We start from the raw sequence: 22838 nt of genomic DNA on the forward strand, positions 1-22838 counted from the left end.
ATCAAGTAGCTTTAAAAAAATGGACAGAAAGAAAATCTCATATGGAATTCTTCCTTTGTAAAAGCATTTGTTGAACCAGAGATATAACTCTCCATAGTCAAACCAGGGGAAGGAGGCTTATGTAGAGTTCCAAAATGTAGACTGTATGTACCAGAAACAAAAGGGAACCGATCAAAATGAAATCCCCTCAAATATCTAAAAAATTATGAGTAGAATTAAAGGAAGATATAGTTAGATGCTGGGTACCAACACAGGCTCAATAATTTACTAACCGATATTGGGTGAAGGTAGTCTACTCTTAACCTAAAGTTTAGGAATTATGTATTTAAATGGTTATTATTTAAATGTCATGTTAAATGTAAACAGTATGGTTCTAAAGAAAGGAGGGAATGTAGACTGTTCCGATTCTAAGTAGTTAACTGTGCTGTACTGCTTGTAATCTGAGCTCTGACACTCAGACAGGTGTCCTCTTTCCTAAGCTCAGCCTGGAATAGAAACAGCAGACAGTAAAGCACTAACTGGAAGCAAGACAAGTATCTTTGTCTGTATATCTGCCCATCCAGTCACTCCTTTGCTATAAACACTGCAATGAGAAGTGATTTCTCTCTCTCTGTTTGGGCAGATCTGTTGGACTGTGACCCTCATGTTGCAGGGCACTGCTGATGTTCCAGCTGCCTATATCCAGAGAGAACCAGTAAAAGTAAATCAGAACATAAGAGGAGAGGCAGATGGGAGAAAGGACAGAAGGGAAGCCATAGAGAGGACTGGGCAGCAGCTAAGACCACTCTGGTACAGCACTCTTAAAAAATGGTAACTGTATGTATTCTCTCTCTCTCTCTCTATTTCTTGCTCTATTTCTCTATCCCTCTCTTTCCCATTCATTTGTTCTCTCACGCTTGTTCGCAGGCACTGGAGGGTAGGAATGATTCTCATGTTCATGTAGCGGTTATTGGTGAAGGAATATGGAATTTGGATTGTAATTGAATACTGTGGTGTAGGGTTTGAATTGTTAGAGTGTGTGTGTGTGGGGGGCATTAATGGTTAGTGGGTGTGGAATATGGGCTGATTCTGGGTACATTCAGATGTAGTGTGTATGTAAGGATTTGTAGTGAAAAAATATGGGATACTCGGGGTAGGGATGGATTTTGTGTGTGTGTATGTGTGTGTGTTAGTAAGGAGCTGGTGATGTAATAGGGCAGAGGTGGGAGGATTGTGACCTATTCCCTACCCTGCACTGTGACACTGAAGGATAGTAGCAGGTGTTTGGTGCATGGCCCAGGCCCCTTCCTATGTAACAGCTCAGACTGATACAACCGTGGAGAGAGCAGTATCAAAGGCTACTACTGCTGATTGAGACGGGAAGCAAACACCACTGGCGACAGCATGGTAAGGGGGGGACTATGGGAACTCCACACTCATCAAGGAAACAGGAGGATTCTGGGGGTGGCCAGAGTCAGGGAGATCTGCGATCTGCCCTATTGTGGAGCTTGATGAGGGGCAGAGGATTCAGATTGCTTTCTGCTTCAGTGTCTGGATTCGAGGCGGGGAGAGGGGGGATGAGACTAGAGATGGATGCCACTGGACTTGGTCAGGACTTCCTGGTGCTACATTCAATGGGCAGGGTGATCCTGGCCCCAACCTTGCAATATGGCACCCTTTTTGCTGCTGGGTGAGTTCTACATCTGGGCATTTTATTCTGCTCCATCCCTTAAGAGGCAGATTGAAACCCTTAAGCCTTGGAACTTGCCCTAATATGGTGAACCTCCTGGTTCTGTAGGAGGGCAGGTGGAAGAAGAGGAAATCTGAGGATGGATGAACCCTTCCTATTCAATCCCTTTTCCTTACAAAAAGCCATGCTGGCAGACTAGTAAGACAAAAAGACTAGGAAATCCAGATGACATGAAAGTGACCATGACAAATAAATTTTGGCTTCATTCATCTTCTGTGTATATGGACACACATGCTACTTTTTCCACAATCCATCACTTCAATCATCACAAAGGCAATACAACCAGACTAAAAATACAGAAATTTGCACCTGATTAATCCAGAGAGCTGGCATTTGGACTCTACAATCTTAAAATATGTGAGCATTCCCCCATCACTGTGGGTCCAAGGCAACTTCAAGGGTGCCCACAGCTCCAATTATGGCATCAGACCCGTGGTGATCATCAAGGGTTTGTGTCACAGAACGCTGACCTCATTAAGTAAAGGGGGAGCATGTAAGGTTCAGAATGTGTCAGATACAGGCTGGGAAAAACATATTGAGGCAAATTCAGCTTCGGTGGAACTCCAGTTAAATCAGTGGAATTACAATGAAGATTTTAATTTGGTTCTGTACCTCTTAACTATTCAGTGGCTTCTGCTTGTGATCCTGTGTCTTTATTTTAGTAGCATAGAGTGGTTCTGATATTGAACAGTATGAGATTTGATAGTTGCGTATTATTTGTAGAGTCCTCTAAACTCAAAAGAAATCATTTTAGAAACATACTTAACAAAATGCTTATTTTTCTGAGTGTTTTTAATTAACTTGCATACCAATCTACATCCAGAAGAGAGTTTTATTTTGGTCCTGAGAATTTTATTATTCTCCACTGGAACAGAGCTAAGCTCTGGAGACCACTCCCACCACACCTGGATGCACACATGTGCAGGCTCCTCATCTATTTAGGTGGACCTAACCTTACAACTGGGCTTGCTGCAGCAGATACATCTCAGAAATAACAGTACAGATGCAGCTAGAGGATTTAAATCTACCTCAGTACAGTTAAGACCTACACCAGCGTGTGCTCCACATGACTGCAAACACGACAGGGTCTGCTTTTATCAATGAACAGTGTGGATAGAAGGCCTGATCCAAAGCCTACTGAAGTCAATAGGAGTCTTTCCACTGACTTGGGCTTTGTATCAGATCCACAGTTAGTAAGAGCAAATGTGAGCCCCAGACTCTTAGAAAAGAGATTTGAAATCTGAGTTGAGAAAAGGGTCAGGATTTAAATACCCTAGAGGGACTCTGAGGAAATACTATGCTCTTCACTGTTAAAGCTATAGTGACCTATTTTAAAGCAGTTTACTTTGAAAACCCTGGTTTCAAATCTCCTGTTTCTATTGACATTTTTGTCCTTGCGTGTTAGAGCATTTCCAAACTGCAGCTGGTCTGAGATTGAACTGGGATTGGTGCAGATCACCTCTGACACTGGGAGTCACCAGTGCAGGCTGGCTGAGAGGAAGAGCTGAGCTATTCAAAGGAAATGGAGATATACCTCTCAGAACTGGAAGGGACCCTGAAAGGTCATTGAGTCCAGCCCCCTGCCTTCACTAGCAGGACCAAGTACTTATTTTTGCCCCAGATCCCTAGGTGACCCCCCTCAAGGATTGAACTCACAACCCTGGGTTTAGCAGGCCAATGCTCAAACCACTGAGCTTTCAAATCAGAGGGACTGAAAACTCTGAACAGTGGGGAGGGGAGCAGATCTGTGGTCTCCATTAGTCATAAATCAAGCCATGAAACTACTAAGTCTCTTGGAGCAATTACCCAAGTGTGTGAGTCTGTGAAGAAATGGAAAGGTTTAAAAGATTGACTCACCTGTAGCTTCTCGAGGAAGAGTAGCTCTGTGGTGGGTTTGTGGCTTTGTCTCAGAAAGGTTCCAGAGGGTTATACTGGGCTTTTAAATGCAGTTCTGGTCTGCAAGTCACTCTGTAAGAGCCCTATCAAGGGCTCAGCATGCTTCTTGTCTCTTTTGATTCTACAACATATTTGCTCAGTTTACAAGGAAAGAGCTGTTTTTCTAACTAACAACCCTGTAAACTCACACTGAGATCCAACAGACAAGCTAGGGTCTTTCTTTATGGTGCAACATCACCAGTAATTAAGATTTTTCCAGATCAAAATACATCACCAGTGATACCAAAATAACCCCAGATTACACCTTCAACTACCCCAGTGTCTGTGCAACTCCATCATCTCCTAGCTCCATGTGCTACCTCTGCCCACAGGCACCGCCCCCGCAGCTCCCATTGGCCACGGTTCCTGGCCAACGGGAGCTGCGGAGCCAGTGCTTGGGGTGGGGGCAGCGTGCGGAGCTAGGAGCTGAGTGAGGGATATGTTGCTGCTTCAGGGGAGCAGCAAGGAGCCGGGCTGGGAGTCTGCCAGCCCCAACACCCCCGCCCCCAGTACCCGTGGGGGTCCCGGGCCAGTCCCCCCATGAGCATCTGTGGCACACCCCAGGCTGTCTCCCCCCACCCCCCAAGATTTAGTCAGGGGTATATAGTCACAGGCCATGAATTTTTGTTTACTGCCTGTGACCTGTCCATGACTTTTACTAAAAATACCCGTGACTAAAATGTAGCCTTACTTATATCCAATAGCAGTGCTTTCCCAGATGGACCTTTGAAATACATACTCCTGTGCAGACCACTGGGGCAAGAAACATTTGTTTTGTTTAGCATGTAATAGCTATTTTTATTTTTTGTTTTACTGTTCTCTAAAGTGTCTGTCTGCTATTGTAATAACTATGTTCATAATTAAATATTTAAGCATGTGTTCAGAATAGGATGCAATGATGCAAATGGATGAGCCATGTCTGAACATACAGGGTATAAATCCATGGGTATGTAGGAACTCTCAGGAATATTCGTTTCACATTTGGAGAGTCACAAGTCTTTTCTTGATGTCAACTCTTCTCAGTCTCCGGCCCAGCCTGTTATAAGAGGGTTAAGGGATCAGAAGACACTGCACCCCTCTTGAGTTACATATGGTTGGAAAATGCCACACTGCTATGTCAGGTCCCAGCTAGGAATAAAAATAAATGGATCTAGCACATGCTCCTCAGCTGGAATTTATCATAGTCTTGATAGGAGCAAGATAGCATATGGTGTACATGTATGTATTTTTATGTTTGTGTGTGTATAGATGTACATGAGGGCATGTATCTGGTGTGCACAGGCATGAGTGCATGCCTGCAAATTTCCAGTTTTCTTTGTGTTTATTTCCTTGCATAGCTCTGCAGCAAAACACTTTCACCTTCGCATTTGTAAACAGCATTTGCAACTTTTACTGCAGGAAGAGAACAGTGGCTAAGTCCCAGTTCCATGGGTCCTTGCATACACCGCTTCTTGCTGTATATATCACGTAGGGAATGCAAACCAACTCAGGTGGAGGTTGATTTCAGAGATCTGAATAATAATGTACCAGACACTAATAACTATTAAGAAGGAGAAGGAGGAGCGATGTGCTTTGGTTCTCCTGACCTTTCCTCCCTCTCTCTACAGCGTGAGTGCATCTCTGTTCATGTTGGCCAGGCTGGAGTTCAGATTGGTAATGCATGCTGGGAACTCTTCTGTCTGGAACATGGCATTCAGCCAGATGGCACCTTCAAGAATCAGCCCAACAAAGTCAACAACGATGACTCCTTTAATACATTTTTCAGTGAAACAGTCACAGAAAAGCATGTGCCACGGGCTGTCATGGTGGACTTGGAACCGACAGTAGTAGGTCAGTATAGAATTAACACTGGAAAATGGAGAAGAATCTTCTGTGCGTCTTCTGTGTGTCAGTGTTGTGTTTCTCCAGTCTCCAGTGTATCATGGAAACAACTCCGTCTTTGTATCTTGGTCTAATCACTAGGCCCTGGGATAAAATTAGTCAACCTAAGACTTTTAGTGCCCGATTCTATTCATGACTCCATTATCTCAATAAGGAGAAGATACCTACAGGATAGTTAGGGTAGAAACTTCAGCTAGACTACACTTTGATAATGGTGCTGCTACCTTTCAACATCCTGGATCAATAAGGTGCCATGCTTAAATAGCTATCCACTTAGGCCTGGTCCACACTAACCCCCCACTTCGAACTAAGGTATGCAAATTCAGCTACGTTAATAACGTAGCTGAATTCGAAGTACCTTAGTTCAAACTTACCGCGGGTCCAGACGCGGCAGGAAGGCTCCCCCGTCGATGCCACGTACTCCTCTCGCCAAGCTGGAGTACCGGCGTCGACAGCGAGCGCTTCCGGGATCGATCCCAGAAGATCGATTGCTTACCACCGGACACGGAGGTAAGTGTAGACCTACCCTTTGTTTTGCATCTGCTCTTCATAAGAGTGTCTAAGTCTCTGATTTTGTTTGTGATATTTTCCATTGCTGTCTAGGTGTTGCTTTTCTCCTACTCAGATCAAAGACAGGAGAATGAAGGGGTGGGTTTTCCTGAGAATTTCCCACCCCTTTTTAGGGGGGAACCCTCATTTTATTCCTGCAAATCTCGCTCTTTTCTGATGGCTTGTCCTCAGAACAGACAGGTGATTTCTTCTCTGTCTGGGTACAACTTCCATAAATTGACTAACTGCTAAAAAAAAGTGACTGGCTTAGACAACTGCCTTCATTTCTCCCTCCAGAAAGTACAGCACCTCATCTTTGTGAGACACGTTAGCTTTTTGTTGGGATTCCCTCCAAGACCTTTTCCACTCCAGAACACCTTGTTCAGTTCTAGGAGAACATTTCATCCAGTTTGACTCTGGATTTCATTACTCAGGCTCCTTTATTTGGAATACAGCAAAGCTATGCTGAGTTGATCAGACTCAAGCATCGGGGCTGGGTATAGGGCCTACCACACATCCAAAGTTACACAGGCCAATGGTTCTCAACCAGGGGTATGCATACCCCTGGGGGTACACAAAGATCTTCTAGGGCATAACTTAACTCATCTAAATATTTGCCTAGTTTTACAACAGGTTAATAAAAAGCGCTAGTGAAGTCAGTACAAACTAAAATTTCATACAGACAGACTGGTTTATACTACGCTATATACTATACACTGAAATGTAAGTACAATATTTATACTCCAATTAATTTATTTTATAATTATAGGGTAAAAGTGAGAAAGTCAGCCATTTTTCAGTAATAGTGTGGCTGTGACACTTCGGTATTTTATGTCTGATTTTGTAAGCAAGTAGTTTTTAAGTGAGGTGAAACATGGGGGTATGTGAGACAAATCAGACTCCTGAAAGGGGTACACGAGTCTGGAAAGGCTGAAAGCCACTGATATAGACAACCTCTTCCTTTACATACATTTACACATTGCATTTGCTGTACATTAAATCACACATTTTTTAATTGGAATGGTTACTCTGCAGGAGCCAAACCTGTACAGCAGGCTCTGCCCATGTGCTGTTCACCTGGAACCTGATCTTTATATTCCAAGTTTATCTTGTCCATAGTCCGTAGCATCAAGGTGTTGCTGCTTATCTTAGCAAGCACAGACATCCCGACTCCAGCAAAGTGTTTGTCAAGCCCTTATTTACAACTTAACCTTCCATTCACCTTCCCAATTATGCCCACTAAGAAATGAGCCAAGTTACTTATGTCAAGCCAGACCTACACTTTCTACCAGAGTCCTGAAAGAGAATAAGACTCAAGTTTGTTTCCAACACTCAAGTCTTCCTTGCCTCACATTATACAGCACAACCAGTTAGCAACCATAGGGGTGTTCAACAGAACTCATCAACATTGGAGTGTGTCCATTCCAGGCCTCTCATAGTTTCTCTTTCTTGGACAGATGAAGTGCGGGCTGGTGCTTACCGGCAGCTTTTCCATCCAGAACAGCTGATCACTGGAAAGGAGGATGCAGCCAATAACTATGCCCGTGGTCACTACACCATTGGTAAAGAAAGCATTGATCTGGTGCTTGATCGTATCCGTAAGCTGGTAAGTGCCAGGACTTTTGAAATAGGACTTGAGGTTGTTGTGAAGGAACGGGAACAGATAGCTCCTTTTGCTCCTGGTAGTGTACTTCGTTCAGAGCTGAGACCATTAGATCCATGGGGATTCCATTATTGGTCCAAGTGAGAAAAGGGTCTGTAGGTCTGTCAGTCAGACAGATGCTTTTGAAAGGCGGTTCTTGGGATTAAAACCTTCAACTTTATTGTGGTAACAGCAACCCAAGACTGATATATCTTGGTACGAGAGGAGTTAGCTAAATATCTGTTCACGTTGTTTTAGTAAGCCTAGATTCTAGAGGTATGAATTTCACCAAGTTAAACTCCATAGACAGAGTCTGATTTATATTTCATGGATTGGGCTGTTGAAGGAAAGCATAGGAGAGAGCATTAACAAGTCTTTTCCCAGGAAGACCTGGGCTGATCTCCATGCTGTGTTTTGGATACAGATGTCCCAGCTTCAATCTCAGGATGCGCGCATGGAAGTCTCAGAGATTTAGACTGATTCCTTTTGTTCTCTGTTTGGCTTTTCAGACAGATGCCTGTTCTGGGCTACAGGGATTCCTGATTTTCCACAGCTTTGGTGGGGGCACTGGCTCTGGCTTTACCTCCTTGTTGATGGAACGCCTCTCCCTGGATTATGGCAAGAAGTCCAAACTGGAGTTTGCCATCTACCCAGCCCCTCAAGTCTCCACTGCCGTAGTGGAGCCGTACAACTCCATCCTGACCACTCACACCACCCTGGAGCATTCCGACTGTGCCTTCATGGTGGACAATGAAGCCATCTATGACATCTGCCGTCGCAACTTGGACATTGAGCGCCCCACTTACACCAACCTTAACCGTCTCATCAGCCAGATAGTCTCATCAATCACTGCCTCTCTGCGCTTCGATGGTGCCCTCAATGTGGATCTGACAGAGTTTCAGACCAATCTGGTGCCTTACCCTCGCATCCACTTCCCCCTGGTGACATATGCACCCATCATCTCCTCCGAGAGAGCTTACCACGAGCAGCTGTCAGTGGCGGAAATCACCAGTTCCTGCTTTGAACCCAACAACCAGATGGTGAAGTGTGATCCACGTCATGGAAAATACATGGCCTGCTGCATGCTGTACCGCGGTGACGTGGTCCCCAAAGATGTCAACGTAGCTATTGCTGCCATCAAGACCAAGAGAACTATCCAGTTTGTGGACTGGTGTCCAACAGGCTTCAAGGTGAGAGGGACAAAGACACACTGGCACTGTATATTAAAGGGACATTGTCTAGTAGTCCAGCCCAAATTGTGATTTGAACTCTTGAACATTTTCCATTTGTGAGAAAAGGGAATGGTTAGAATTGTGTGTGTGTGTGTGTGTGTGTGTGTGTGATCTTCAGTTAGTCCTATGGAAAATGGACATGTCCTATTTACATATCCTACTTACGCAGCCTCTTAAGCAGTCACCTAGCTGGCTGTCTGGAAAAAAGTCCACTCTATAAGAGTTAAAGTTTTTAGCAGATGGGGAGACTGTTCCTCTAGACTATCAATGTTTAATTAAAAGCAAAAAAATCTGAGATATATAGTACTCATATTTCATTTACCAGATTTGTTTTTTGAGAGTCTCGTTCCATCAGACATCACACAAGTGATTATGCTCCCCCTGCTGGCTACACAGCAGCATGGACAGACCTGGTTTCCAGAGCGATGCTGACAACAGCAATAATGAAAAAAAAAACCACAATCTATTTTTCTCATACGTATTAATGGGCTCTGAATTTGAAGATTTGTAGATGGAAAATACTTACTGTATTAGTTCATATGGAATAGCTGTGGGCTCAGAAAGTAAGATGCTGGTCTGCATTAAAAAGGGAGAAAAAATAATACTGGTGATTATAATGAGATTCAGTTGAACTCCTTCATTTGGGGTCCTGTCTCCATTTTTGGTTGCTCTCCCTTGTTCTCATGTGCTATAGCTGAGAATGGGGTAGTCCAGAAAAAGGCAACATGGATGACATTTGCCATTAGGGTAATTTCAATACTGTGGTTTGAGATATCCATCCCCTGTCTTCTCAACCCATTTATTTTATTTTTGTTGTCTCTCTTATCCCTCTTTTATCCCTTTCTCCTCCATCTTTAATCTTATTTCCAGGTTGGCATCAATTACCAGCCTCCTACAGTAGTTCCTGGGGGAGACCTGGCCCAGGTGCAACGTGCCGTCTGTATGCTAAGCAACACCACAGCCATCGCTGAGGCCTGGGCCAGGCTGGATCACAAGTTTGATCTGATGTATGCCAAGAGGGCATTTGTGCACTGGTATGTTGGTGAAGGCATGGAGGAAGGGGAGTTTGCAGAGGCCCGAGAGGACTTGGCTGCACTGGAGAAGGACTACGAGGAAGTGGGAACTGACTCATTTGAAGAAGAAAATGACGGGGAGGAATTTTAAAATACACTGTGTTATTCAATAGCACCGGATTGTCTCTGTCTTTCTTTACTGCATGTGTCTGCATTCCTGTCTGGTACCTTCTCCGTGTGTGTAATATATAGCGAATGAAGATCAGAAAGGCCCTCGAAACACAGGAAAGCTATCATGTTTGGTGTGACCACCTACTCCTAATAATGCCTGATCCTCACTCAATACAAGGGAATGTAACAAGCAGTAGATTCTCTGCCAGTCCACCTTGAGAGAATTTTCTTTTCCAATCCCAAATGTAATTAGCAATTTAACCTTCTGCATACAAACTAAAGTCACCATAACTGAGCATCTAATTCCAGTTTTACAAGCCTTCATCGAGTCACAAGAAAAATAGCATAGACCTCACATTTGACCTACCGCTACCTTTTGCTCCTGGGGATATCAGGGAATAATGTAAGTGGATAACTGAGTCCTCCTTTGCTCTGTGGGACACACTGTCTCATCGATCTCCACCTGAGGGAGCCAAATGGGATGTGTCTGTTCTTTTGTCCTGTGAAACATCCATTTCTGATATATGTGTGGAATTTCCTTAGAAATGTTACAGCAATAGGAAACCTAGTGCATATTTTTGGTAAAAGTTTGTACTTTCTTGTGAAAGAAAGAATCAGTTGTTGCTGGGTGCAAAAATCACTAATAAAACTGCAGCAGACAAAAGGGGATTTTTTCCCCTTCATGTTTATGTGAAATCATCTCTGGTCTGCCCATGGTCCTTGCTCCATGTGAAGAGCTCCTTCTCTGTGAGTGATATCCTTGCTGCATCCAGAAGGCCTCTCTTCTGTCTGTGCCATCCTTGATCTAGTGGAGGATGGTGATATCTGAATGTGGGTTTGCAACACAGGCATTAAATGTACATCTGAAGATACTTTACAGTGGTGCATAAAGATCACAATTTATCTGATTCACAATCTGCCAGGCAGTGCCAGTAATTCCTGACAAGGAAACCTCCTCTGCATACCTTTGTCTAGAGGACCCCTGCTCTGCCTGAAGCTTTCAGTGCTCTCTGTTGCTATCCTGTGAAAATATGGTGGACTATTTTTATTTTATTAGGTTTCCTTTTTGTAGTAATGTGTCTCAAAAAGCAGAGCAAGCACAGTTATTATTTATTGATTTATTTTGCACCAGGTATGTACGATATTAAATGTAATGCACCTCCATTAAATCAATGTTAAGGTTCCACAGTTAAAAATCCCGAGAAATGCAAAAATTAAAGTTCCCACTGCAACAGTAACTTATACTTGCTGCACATTATGTGTATTTTATCATACATACTTAATTACATAAACAGTAATATACTAAACAACATATGTCAGGATTACATTTCAGTTAAATAAAACATCCCTATTCAGGAAACATTTGATCACATGCTTAACTTTAAGCACATGAATGAGAAACACTGAAGTCGATGGGACATAGGCATGTTGCTTAAGTGCTTTCCTGAATAGGGATGGACTTAAGCTTAAATGCTGTCCTGAATTGAGGCCTAAAACAGGAATGTAAAATATTACGTGTGAAACACAGCTGAACTCATGTAGCTGTTGCAAGTCTTAACTTGTTCCTCTCCTGGCTTTTTTATTTTAATTTTTAAACCCTTCCTTTGTATTTATGGAAACATTCTGCACTTAATTTCCTAGCTTGGATTTTTTTTTTTTTTAAGAAAGCGTCAGGATGGGAAATGAGATAAAGCAAGAAGAGAAGAAATGGAAAAAAAAAATTGACAAAAATCCCCTTTGTCAGCCCAAATTTTGACCCAGTTACGTGTCAAATTATAAAAAGGTCTAAGGGAGAAGCATAAGTTAGTGGCTTTTTACATATATGGAAAAGTGTGCAAAACATAGGCAAAAAAATCCATGAAAGTGCAATGAGTCTCTAGAAATGTGAAGGTGTAAACGGAGTAAAATCTCCAAAGCATGTCCAGCAGCATAGCACCCCTGCCGACCTGCTGAGGCACTGGGCCCAACTGCCATTTATTTGTAATTGAGTGGAGTGCCTAACTCCCTTAACTGCTTTTGAAAAAACATCCCATCCAAGCTAAGGGTCAGATTCTGAGCCACTTACTTAGAGGCTATGTCTACAGTACATACCACTTCTGCTGGCGCATAGGGTGAAGCATAGCTACACCTGGCAGTGAAAAGCAAGCTATATCCATACCGTGGTATGTAGCTACACATCAGTGAAAGGCACTGACAGTGGGGAGGCAACAGGGAGCTGCCATAGCCTTCCCACGCTGCTGGAGTCTTTTCCTGTGGTGGGGAAAGGCACCAGCAGCCGGGAGGCAGAGGGACGCTACATGACTAAAAATAGCAGCGTAGACATGGAGACACAGCTTGGGTGAGTAGAAAGCAATGTAGAGTATGTACCCGGGTACATATACACACATCTTTCAGGCGTGTCTGTATTCTACTCACCTAAGCCAGGCTTCATATCTATGCTGTTACTTAAACTCATGTTAGGAGGGCTACCCAACTACATACTCGACATGCTGCCGAAAGAAGTGTGCAGTATAGATGTAGCCATAGAGTAGCACCTTACGCCACAAGAAGGACTAATGATTTCAACAGGACTACTAGTAGATGAAGATACTATTCAATGTAAAGGTATCAGAATCTGTCCCTGAATGAGGCAAACCCAGACTGAAACTAGACATAGAAGAGAAAGGAGGGGCAAAAGTTAAAACAAACAAAAATGTGCCAAATTACATAGTAAGCTAGTCACATAAGTTCACATATTTATAAGTAGAAGTGGAGATAGGTCCATAGGGGAGCAGTAGACAGCACAAGAAGGATACTAGCATATTAGCATACTGGAATATAGCTCCAGGCTATAGAGAACAGCTTGAGGGAAAAAAAAAAAAAAGGTATAACAGCAAGTTTACCAATTCTGAGGCCTTGTCTACACTACCGGGGTAAGTCAATCTAAGTTACACTACTCCAGGTACGTGAATAACATAGCTGGAGTCGACGTAACTTAGCTCGACTTTCCACAATGTCCACACTGTGCTGCGTCGACGGGGAGACGCTCTCCTGTCGACTTACCTTACTCCTCTCGTTCCAGTGGAGTACTGGAGTCGACCGGAGAGCACTCTTCACCAGACCCGCTAAATTGACCCCCACTGCATCGATCACAGCAGCATAAGTGTAGACATGGCCTGAGTAATTGCTGCACTTATAACTCATTTCTAAAAAAGTGACAAAATAACATTTTACAGAAAGAGAGAGAGAGAGAAAAAAAAAAAATCACACAACAGACAAGCCATACAACAGAACATAGGAACTACCATTCTATATCAGACCAATGGTCCATCTAATCTAGGAGCCTGTTTCTGACCAGCCAGTAACAAGTGCTAGAGATCATTGAGCTGGGCTTCCCTGGCTCAGCTACAGTTGCCTCAGCTGGGCTTCACTTCTGGGTAGGGGCCTGGTGGGCTGGCTCCCTGGGATCATGTATGCTACCTTCAATTTAGCTTTCTTTATTAATTAACTAACAATTAATTATAACCTTGTTCTACCTTTCTCAGATCCACTGGGTTGGGTGCAAGTACAACCCGCTGCCTGGACTCTGCCCGACTCCTTAGTTGGGCTTTCTCTGGTGGGGTGTGTTTGGTTTCCCTCAGTATGGGGTAGCTGTTCCTCTCAAGAAACTGAAAGGGCAGCTCCTGCAACTGTTCTCCCTTCTCTCAGGCAGACATGAGAACATCTCTATGGAAAAATCCTACAGAAGCTAATAGGAGACAGGAACCTTATAGCACTGGATCTAAGGGTACATCTACACTACAGGGGGGAGTCGATTTAAGATACGCAAATTCAGCTACGTGAATAGCGTAGCTGAATTCAACGTATCGCAGCCGACTTACCCCGCTGTGAGGACGGCGGCAAAATCGACTTCTGCGGCTTCCTGTCAACTGCGCTTACTCCCACCTCCGCTGGTGGAGTAAGAGCGTCGATTCGGGGATCGATTGTCGCGTCCCGATGGGACGCGATAAATCGATCCCCGAGAGGTCGTTTTCTACCCGCCGATTCAGGTGGGTAGTGTAGACCTAGCCTAAACCACTGCTGAGTACAGAACTCCAGCACAGTTCTAGCCCTAATTTGGAGCCCCAGGAAGAGATAGGAGCTGTCACCTGTGGCTCGCCTTCTGCTCACAGCTGGAGGAGACACCGCTGAAACCTGTGCCCATTTGCTGTCCCTCTGAAGCTCCAGGATGTTCTTCATTACCACTGCTGCTGCTTCCACTGAAGGGAGTTGGCCGATAGGCAACTACATCCCTGCTAACAGAATTCTGTAACAGGAGGAGAATTCTATACAACTCTGTCAGAGAGAATGTCGTTGCCTAGCAGCTGGCTTTCTTCAGTGGAGGCAGCAAAAGTGATGGTGGCAGTGGAGAAGTCGTCACTCCCTTTCAAAACCCCATATATACCTCCTTCCTTCCTATGCCTTCACTTGAATACTTATATGAGGCTTTACATATATACTAGCTTTTGAAAATTTAGGCCTAAATTACTTGGCCAATGTCACCAAGGAAATCTTTTCTAGAACAAAATCTGTCTCTCCAGTTTCGTAGGTATGTACTGTGCCTAATCCACTATTACAGCATTTTTTCCCTACCTAAAGTACATAACAAAGAGATTTCCTAAAATAGGAAAACAGCCTTGCCCATTATTCGTGATTAACATATACATCAAGTATTTTTTTCTGCACATGTCTAATGTGAGCAATTTAAAAGATTATTTGCCCCTGAAGTACAAAACAAGCAAAAAAAGTAATCTGACTCCTCAACTCCATTTCCAGGCAGCTTGACACTCTCATTCAGCTGTTGCATCAACACAGTGTTATGTAGCTGCTATGGCACTGTGATAGAGTACCCCTCCTGTCTCCATACCCTACCCTACACGCTATTGTAATAATCTTTGTACAAAGTATGCCTTGTGAGGTCTCATTTGAAAACGTATAATTTGCTGATCAGTATTGTCTTGGTAACATATGTGGCAACATTGTATGCGAAGTTATAAGATTCCCCTGTATGGCGTTAACACATGTTCCAAACCCCACCGCCCTGTCCAAACAGAAGTTGGCAAATAGGTCTGTCCTAAACAAAGAAATGTGTCCTCTGCTTAATTTGCACTTAAGAAGTAAACAAAGTCACCAGGCAGGGAAGGAAACAAAGAAAGCTCAAACAGGTGAGAAAAAGCAAGCAGGGAATATCCTTACACATAGACTCTTTGTCTCCTAGTGCCCATCAAGAAATGTTTTTCAAGAGAGGGACTGAAACTATAAAAAGGAGGGACAAACACCCTGAGGCACCCCTCCCCCCGCCTATCACATTCACTGCACCTGAAGCACAAAGGAATCATTCGTTGGACTCCAGGAGAGGGAGTCCTCACCTAGAGGGTTTCGTCAATATGACTGCTGAAAGCATGTGGTGAGAAACTTTGCTTGAACCTGATATAGTTTGTTAAGTTAAGTATTAGTAAACATTTTTCTTGTAACCATTTCTGATTTTTATGGCTCATTTCTTGTACTCATATAAAATCTCTTTCTTTGTAGTTAATAAACTTGTTTTATTGTTTTATCTAATCCAGTGTGTTTCAATTGAAGTGTCTGAATAACTATTTGAGATAATAAAATGTATATTATTCCTTTCAAGGAATAGAAGACTTGAAGTATTTTGTACTGTCTAGGAGAGGGCTGGGAAGCACAGAACATACATTTCTGGGGGAAAATCGGGGACTGGGGTTGTGCTGAGGTTACCCTGCAGTATAACCAAGGCTGGTGAGAGCCAGAGTGTAACCCAAATGCGACTGGATGGCTGCAGTTACAGACAGACACTCAGGGTTTGACTTGCGTGCTGGAAGTCTATTTGTGAGCAGCCCAGGGAGGAACTCCTTCAGCAAAGCATTGTAAGGCACCCAAAGTTGCAGGGTAGGGGTGACACAGCTGCTCATCAGTTTGGATTGTACCCTAGTATGTCACAAGCACCTCCTGCCACAATTTCCAAGTGGGTTTCTATTGCTGAACTTGAACTAGATGGTGTGAATTAACCTTTGAGTTCTCACAAAAGATTGCTTGATGTCTTGTCTGCTTTAAATGCTTTCTAAATTATCTAGGGTAATTTTAGTTGGTCTGGTTCTACACATTCTGTCCTCACTGACAGATTCAGAGACTGAGGTGAGGGATGGAGGAGAAATTAAAATAAAGATGCATTTCCTTGTCTGACGATCTTCTTACCTCCACTAGAGTTAGCAGCTGCCTGAATCCTATGGTCTACAGCCTCATGCCCAAGTAGATATTTTAATGATCATGACACTGGAAAGATAATTGCCTTGAAATGGAAGCCATTTTCAATACAGGTCTTCCAAAAAGAGTCTAATCCTAAGACTTCCACAATTTCCGTACTATTAGGATATCATCACTTAAACATTCTGGACTATCTGTGAATACTATTAGGGTTACAGCCATAACTATCTCCCATCCTAAAACACATTTATATGGATACTATATTGAAAAATGTATTGCTAAACTGTAACAACTAATGGGGAATGCTTCCACTTTGTAAACGGGCTATCACAGTCCTTGCAAAAGTTTCTTTTCTAAATGGCAGTAAAAGTCATAACACCCCGCCTAATGAGTTCCCACTTCAAGATAGTACAGGACTGTTAATTCAATACATCCCAGCACTGAAACAATAGCTCTAGGACTAGCCTACTAAGGTGCTTATTAAAGGATTGAACTAGCAGGGGGATGCGGGGGAGGAAAAAGATCTTTTACAGAATTTAACCCCCACTTAATGTATGGGTCCTTACAGACCTTGGTAGAAAGCCTTCCTAATCATTTCTCTAATATGGAGGATAGGTCTGTGACATTCTATACCTTGGGGGAACATCCTGTAACCCCCATATTCCTCATTTTTATATAATCGTGATCTTACATATAAAGCGTGCTTTGTAGGGTATCAGGGGAAAGATTATGATCTGCTGAAAGTAATTTCTCTATCCATATATGTATATCATTAATGCATATGAAGTTATGAGAATTGTGTTGTATGGTAGTCACTAAAATATGCTGTAAGTTGGGGAATCAGCCAGATATTAGCTCTGTGATGGTTTGGATCACAGAAACCCCCCCGAGAGCTGCCACCAGATGTGCCAAGACTACTTCTATCCCTATTTTCCCTGCCAGCTCAGGACTCCAGCACCCTGTCTTGCTGAGCCAGACACTCCCGTCTGCTCCAACAAAGACTCAGGGTCTGAATTACTTGCCCCAAAGCTGCAGGTTTACCGGAAAACAGCTCACAGAAGTGTGCTTGTCTTTAACACTCAGATGCCCGACTCCCAATGGGGTCTAAACCCAAATAAATCCGTTTTACCCTGTATAAAGCTTATGCAGGGTAAACACATAAATTGTTCGCCCTCTATAACACTGATAGAGAGATATGCACAGTTGTTTGCTCCCCCAGGTATTAATACATACTCTGAGTTAATTAATAAGTAAAAAGTGATTTTATTAAATACAGAAAGTAGGATTTAAGTGGTTTCAAGTAGTAACAGACAGAACAAAGTAAGTCACCAAGCAAAATAAAATAAAATGTGCAAATCTATGCCTAATCAAACTGAACACAGATAATCTCACCCTCAGAGATACTTCAGTAAGTTTTTTTCTCAGACTGGACACCTTCCAGGCCTGGGCACAATTCTTTCCCCTGGTACAGCTCTTGTTCCAGCTCAGGTGGTAGTTAGGGGATTCTTTATGATGGCTCCTCTCTCCCCTTTGTTCTCTTCCACCATTTATATATCTTTTGCATAAGGTGGGAATCCTTTTGTCCCTCTCTGAGTTGCCACCCCCTCCTCCTCAATGGAAAGACACCAGGTTAAAGATGGATTCCAGTTCAGGTGACATGATCACATGTCACTGCAAGACTTCATTACCCACTTGCCAGCACACACGTATACAGGAAGACTCACAGGTAAAACACAGCCATCTGCAGACGATGGTCCTGGTTAATGGGAGTCATCAAGATTCCAAACCACCATTAATGGCCCACACTTTGCATAATTACAATAGGCCCTCAGAGTTATATTTCTAGTTTCAGATACAAGAGTGGTACATTTATACAAATAGGATCATCACACTCAATAGATTATAAGCTTTATAATGATACCTTACAAGAGACCTTTTGCATGAAGCATATCCCAGTTATATTATATTCATTATCATATTTTTATAAAACCATATAGACTGCACAACGTCACAAGCTCCCCAGAGGCAACAGCAAGGAAGTAACCAACACCTGGGCGGGGTATCAATCAACTCATCAACAACCACTGTCCAAGAAGGGAGCTACAATACAATGACTCACCTGCATGACACCACACCAGGGGAACTGCTCAACCTTGCCAGGAGACTCAGCAATGCCCCCAGATATTCCTGGACTTGTGCTCCCCAAGCACACGGGACTGAGGTTATAAAACAGACACAGTGGCCACATGCGGGGTCTCTTCTCCTTCACCCACCTACACTGCAAGCAACAAAGACACTGAGAAGACAGAAGACTGGCCCAGATTTAAGGGACAAATCTGTATATTAAGGACTGCAATATCCAGTAGGGTGAGAAAAACTGCTTAGTCTAGATGTTGCCCAGTCTAATAGGGTTGAGAGTTTAGACTGTGTGCATATATATATATATATTGGTAACTAACTCTGACTTTTTGCCCATCACTTAATACAGGTATCACTTAAAATCTACTTTTTGTAGTCAAATTTGTTTTACTGTTTATCTTTACCAGTGAGTTTGTATGAAGTGTGTGGCAAATCTGCTCAAGTTTGCAAAGGCTGGTGTATATCCACTTTCCATCGATGAAGTGGTGAACCAATTAATAAATCTGCATTGCTCGTCTTGAGCAGTGCAAGACCATATATTCCTGAGGTACAGTTCTGGGAGTGGGGGGATATGGCTCTGGTGCCTTTCTCAGTGTGATTCATGAGTGGCTCTGGGTGCATTCATGCAATATAGCTGGGTGCGGGGCTCCACTTGCTGTTGTGCTGAGGGATCACAGTACCTGGAAGGAGTTGCTGATTGTTACTAGCAAAGCACTGTGAGAGACAGCCCAGGCTGGAGAGATTTAAGAGGGCACAGTGGTCCCACAGTCCCAGGCTGCACCCCCAAGGATTCCGTCACAAGGTCCACCAATGGCTACTAGGCAAGATGGTCAGGGATGCAACCCCATGCTCTGGGTGTCCCTAAATTCCAACTGTAGAAGCTGGGAATTGACGATGGGATGGATCTTCAAAATTGCCCTGTTCTGTTCATTCCCTCTGAAGCATCTGGCCACTGTCAGAAGACAGGATACTGGGCTAGATGGACCATTGGTCTGCCCAGTATGGCCGTTCTTATGTTATTGATTGGAATATCTACAGCAACTGCTTCTTTGACCGAATTTCTTGTTAGAAGACTTGCAGTCTTGTTAGAGTAAATCCAGTGAGGGGATGGATTAGCAGGCAGAGGGCAGGTGAGATCGTCAAAGGTAATCAATTTTTTCACTTGCCTGTGCAATTCATCACACGGCTGTCATTTCTATCAGATAAAAAATTAAACTAACCACCAAATAATGCTGATTGAGAAAGCATGTTTCAAAAGCAGAAGACAGTTTAAAGAATGCAGACATAAACATCACTGGAGGGAGACATCCCCACCCTTCAAACTCTGGGTGGAGGAGAATGTTGTGAAATGATATCCTCAGAGGAGCAGAATTGCAGTACAGGAATCATCCCTGCTCTAGTAAACACCTTTTCCAGTCTAAAATGTCCGGGAAATATATCACATACCTTTGACAACACCCTCTGCCCAGTAATCCATCTTCCTGGAACACAAAACTTTTCAACCCCTAACCTTCTTGGAACAGCCACCTTTACAAAAAATAGACAGCTTGCCACAGGAAAGGATTCCTCTTTCCCCCACAAATGGCAGGCATCCTGTCCCCTTCACATACCATTGCCTGAGAGTCTAGAGAGTTATATAGCCCTATTGGGCCCAGCATATTGAAAAGACAAGGCAGGTGAGGGTCTATCTCACCCACCTGTCTCTCTAATTGCCTTAGACTGTTGTTTTTTTAATCTAACTGCATTTCAAAGCAGTGATCAATGACTCTATGCGACTGCCTCCGCAGAGTTTAGAAGTTCCCTTTTCTGTATACCCGCTTTTTGCTCCTGACTCCTTCCCTTCACCCCCGTACCTGTGCTGGGATTCTTCCCCTAAGCAACAGAGTGCTGTGTGAACCAGCGGGGGATACCTTAAAGAAGCGGGCCAGGGTTCCAGTCAAACTTTTAATTTAAAAGCTAGACTCTGAGCTGATTCACTGCACCCCGCTAGCTTCTGTGTCCGCCTGGTTGAAAAGGGAGGAGCAGCCTCATGTTGTCCATAGGAAACCGTCACCGCAGCAGCTCTTGAGTTTCACTTTCTATGCTTCCAGCGTGTTCAGTGGGAAATCAAAACTGAACGAAAGGCTGTGCGCAATGCCGCCCCCTGAGGCTGCAGGGGAGGACATTTCACAGGCAGATAAGGGGAGACTCCCGTTGAGATCGGAGCTCTGTCTAGCTCAGGGAACCGAAGAGAAGCAGAAAGCAGTCCACCGGGCTCTTCGTTCTCCCCAAAGCTGCAGTAAGTACCACCCTTTTCACTCAGAGTTCATATACTCGATTTTGCATGGCTGGACTTTTGTTTTTAGCGGCAATTTCCGGAGAAATGCATGGCTCACACACACGGCTTTAAACCTTCATCTCTATGTTAAATCTTCATCTTGAATCTGTCTCCCCTTGTAAAAAGAACAGGAGTACTTGTGGCACCTTAGAGACTAACAAATTTATTAGAGCATAAGCTTTCCTGGACTACAGCCCACTTCTTCGGATGCATAAGTATTCTCACACTTATTATCAAACTGTCTGTACTGGGCTAGCTTGATTATCACTTCAAAAGTTTTTTTCTCTTACTTAATTGGCCTCTCAGAGTTGGTAAGACAACTCCCACCTGTTCATGCTCTCTGTATGTTTGTATATATATCTCCTCAATATATGTTTCACTCTATATGCATCTGAAGAAGTGGGCTGTAGTCCACGAATGCTTATGGTCTAATAAATTTGTTAGTCTCTAAGGTGCCACAAGTACTCCTGTTCTTTCATCTCTATGTTGTCAGCTCACGTCTAGTCCAAGCCAATACAAATTGACTTAACTTGGTGGCAGTCTCAGAATAAAGACTGAGCGCTTAAAAGGATATGGAAAGGTATCTAGCTTCGCATCGCTGTAAGTGTTCTCTCCGAGTCAGGGCTTAGTTTAGGCACCCTGGCAAGGGAGCCAACAAAGTTTGCACTGCAGGTGGCTGTGCGGTACTCCTTCATCAGACTACGGGTGTGAGGACCAGCAATCCTGAAGGTTCCATCCCCCCTAAAGTAACTTTATTTAAAATACGAACTACCAAACTGATATGTTAACGCTTTTCAGGGGACACAGAATTATTAAGATCTATGAGCGGTATTTCTGTTTTTACTACAGCACTGGGGTGAATTACTTTGTAATTAGTAGAAACATTTTCTTTCAAATTCCCATATCATTCTGTGACCATTATCAAAGTAGAATTTTCAGAAGGCTCTTAATGAAGTTTCACATGAACTACAAACATTTTTGCCCTAGCAAACCCAGAAAAGAATCTTTTTGTGGGGAACAGAGATAGGTCAAGGATACTAGGAAAGACATTGAAAAAGTCTCTGTCGCATAGGTGCTGGAATAAAGGGTGCTGCAGCACCCCCTGGCTTGAAGTGGTTTCCATTATATACAGGGTTTACAGATTGGTTCAATGACTCCTAGCACCTCCAATATACACATTTTTCCAGCACTCCTGTGGTTCTTCACCAAATCAGATTAGGAGATGTGTCTTATGAAATTAAGAGAATAGCATATTAAATGCAACCCCCCACAAAACTATATGCAACATTATGGGTTCACTTTTTTTTGAACTAGAGAGAGAAATCTGTAAATCATATACAAGAATAATAAAACATTCTATATAGTGCAGCATAAACATCAAGTAAACAAACCTCACAACATGTCGGTGAAGTTGATAATGTTCTCTCTCTTTTACAGATGAGACACAGAAAAGTTAAATGACTTGTCCAAGATTACAGCCAGTCACCGACAACTGTGGTTAGAACTTCTGTTTTTCTTAACTCCTAGACCTGAGTTCAGTTCCTAAATCCTGCTGCTTCTCTCACTGGACAATGGCAAATATATTTTTTCCCCTCAAAAGCATGGTTATATTTTGGTGTTGACAGAATTGTGATTCTCATTTAGTAGTCTTTAAGGTCTATGTAAAAATTAAGATGGATCTGAGAAATCTGTGCTCTTTATCCATTTATGATTTAGAGAGAAAATAAGTAGGTCCCGTGTCAGTGATGTGACTATCACTTCTTTAAAAACTTTCTAATTTGACTCAGTTAGGCACAGTTAGCCTGAAAAACAGTACATTTTGAAAGGCGACATTTAGCAGCACTTGTGTTAAACCATTTCTCCACCTCTTATAAAGCAGAACCAGGATTTCCTGTATTTAGGAAGGTAATGGGTACTATAAAAATTCTGAGATTTCCTTGTATGAACATTGAAGACAAAATGTGAATATCAGATTACTGGTATTTAGATG

General features: G+C 43.1%; 2 protein-coding genes across 7 annotated transcripts in view; both read left to right on the plus strand.

The window, feature by feature from the left end:
• Positions 1-493: 493 nt before the first annotated feature.
• Positions 494-10156, plus strand: LOC101938527 (tubulin alpha-8 chain). 3 transcript variants are annotated; one of them, XM_005288028.4, is made up of 5 exons: positions 494-816; positions 5272-5494; positions 7552-7700; positions 8246-8926; positions 9839-10156. In XM_005288028.4, the coding sequence occupies exons 1-5, from the start codon at positions 808-810 to the stop codon at positions 10130-10132; spliced, it is 1356 nt and encodes a 451-aa protein (XP_005288085.1). In that variant the 5' UTR covers positions 494-807; the 3' UTR covers positions 10133-10156. The 3 variants fall into 3 exon arrangements, with proteins under 3 accessions (XP_005288085.1, XP_005288086.1, XP_005288087.1); XM_005288029.4 differs by having other exon boundaries at positions 497-810; XM_005288030.4 differs by lacking the exon at positions 494-816 and adding an exon at positions 1121-1386.
• A 10466-nt stretch (positions 10157-20622) lies between these two features.
• The window catches only part of USP18 (ubiquitin specific peptidase 18), a 28652-nt gene continuing 26436 nt past the window's right edge, over positions 20623-22838 (plus strand). For 2 of the 4 annotated variants that reach the window (XM_005288031.5, XM_005288033.5), the window contains exons 1-2: positions 20674-20809; positions 22286-22345. The gene's annotated coding sequence lies outside the window, so the exon portion shown is untranslated. Of the gene's footprint in view, positions 20810-22285; positions 22346-22838 lie in introns of all 4 variants that reach the window. The other 2 variants (XM_042849320.2, XM_065566985.1) reach the window with 2 other exon arrangements.

The sequence above is a fragment of the Chrysemys picta genome, chromosome 1 (genome assembly GCF_011386835.1).
Source record: "Chrysemys picta bellii isolate R12L10 chromosome 1, ASM1138683v2, whole genome shotgun sequence".
Lineage (NCBI taxonomy): Eukaryota > Metazoa > Chordata > Testudines > Emydidae > Chrysemys > Chrysemys picta.

Coding starts and splice junctions, on each gene's coding strand:
- LOC101938527 (XM_005288028.4), top strand. Junction 5,495..7,551: donor CTTGGAACCGACAGTAGTAG/GTCAGTATAGAA, acceptor TTTCTTGGACAG/ATGAAGTGCGGGCTGGTGCT. Junction 8,927..9,838: donor GGTGTCCAACAGGCTTCAAG/GTGAGAGGGACA, acceptor TCTTATTTCCAG/GTTGGCATCAATTACCAGCC.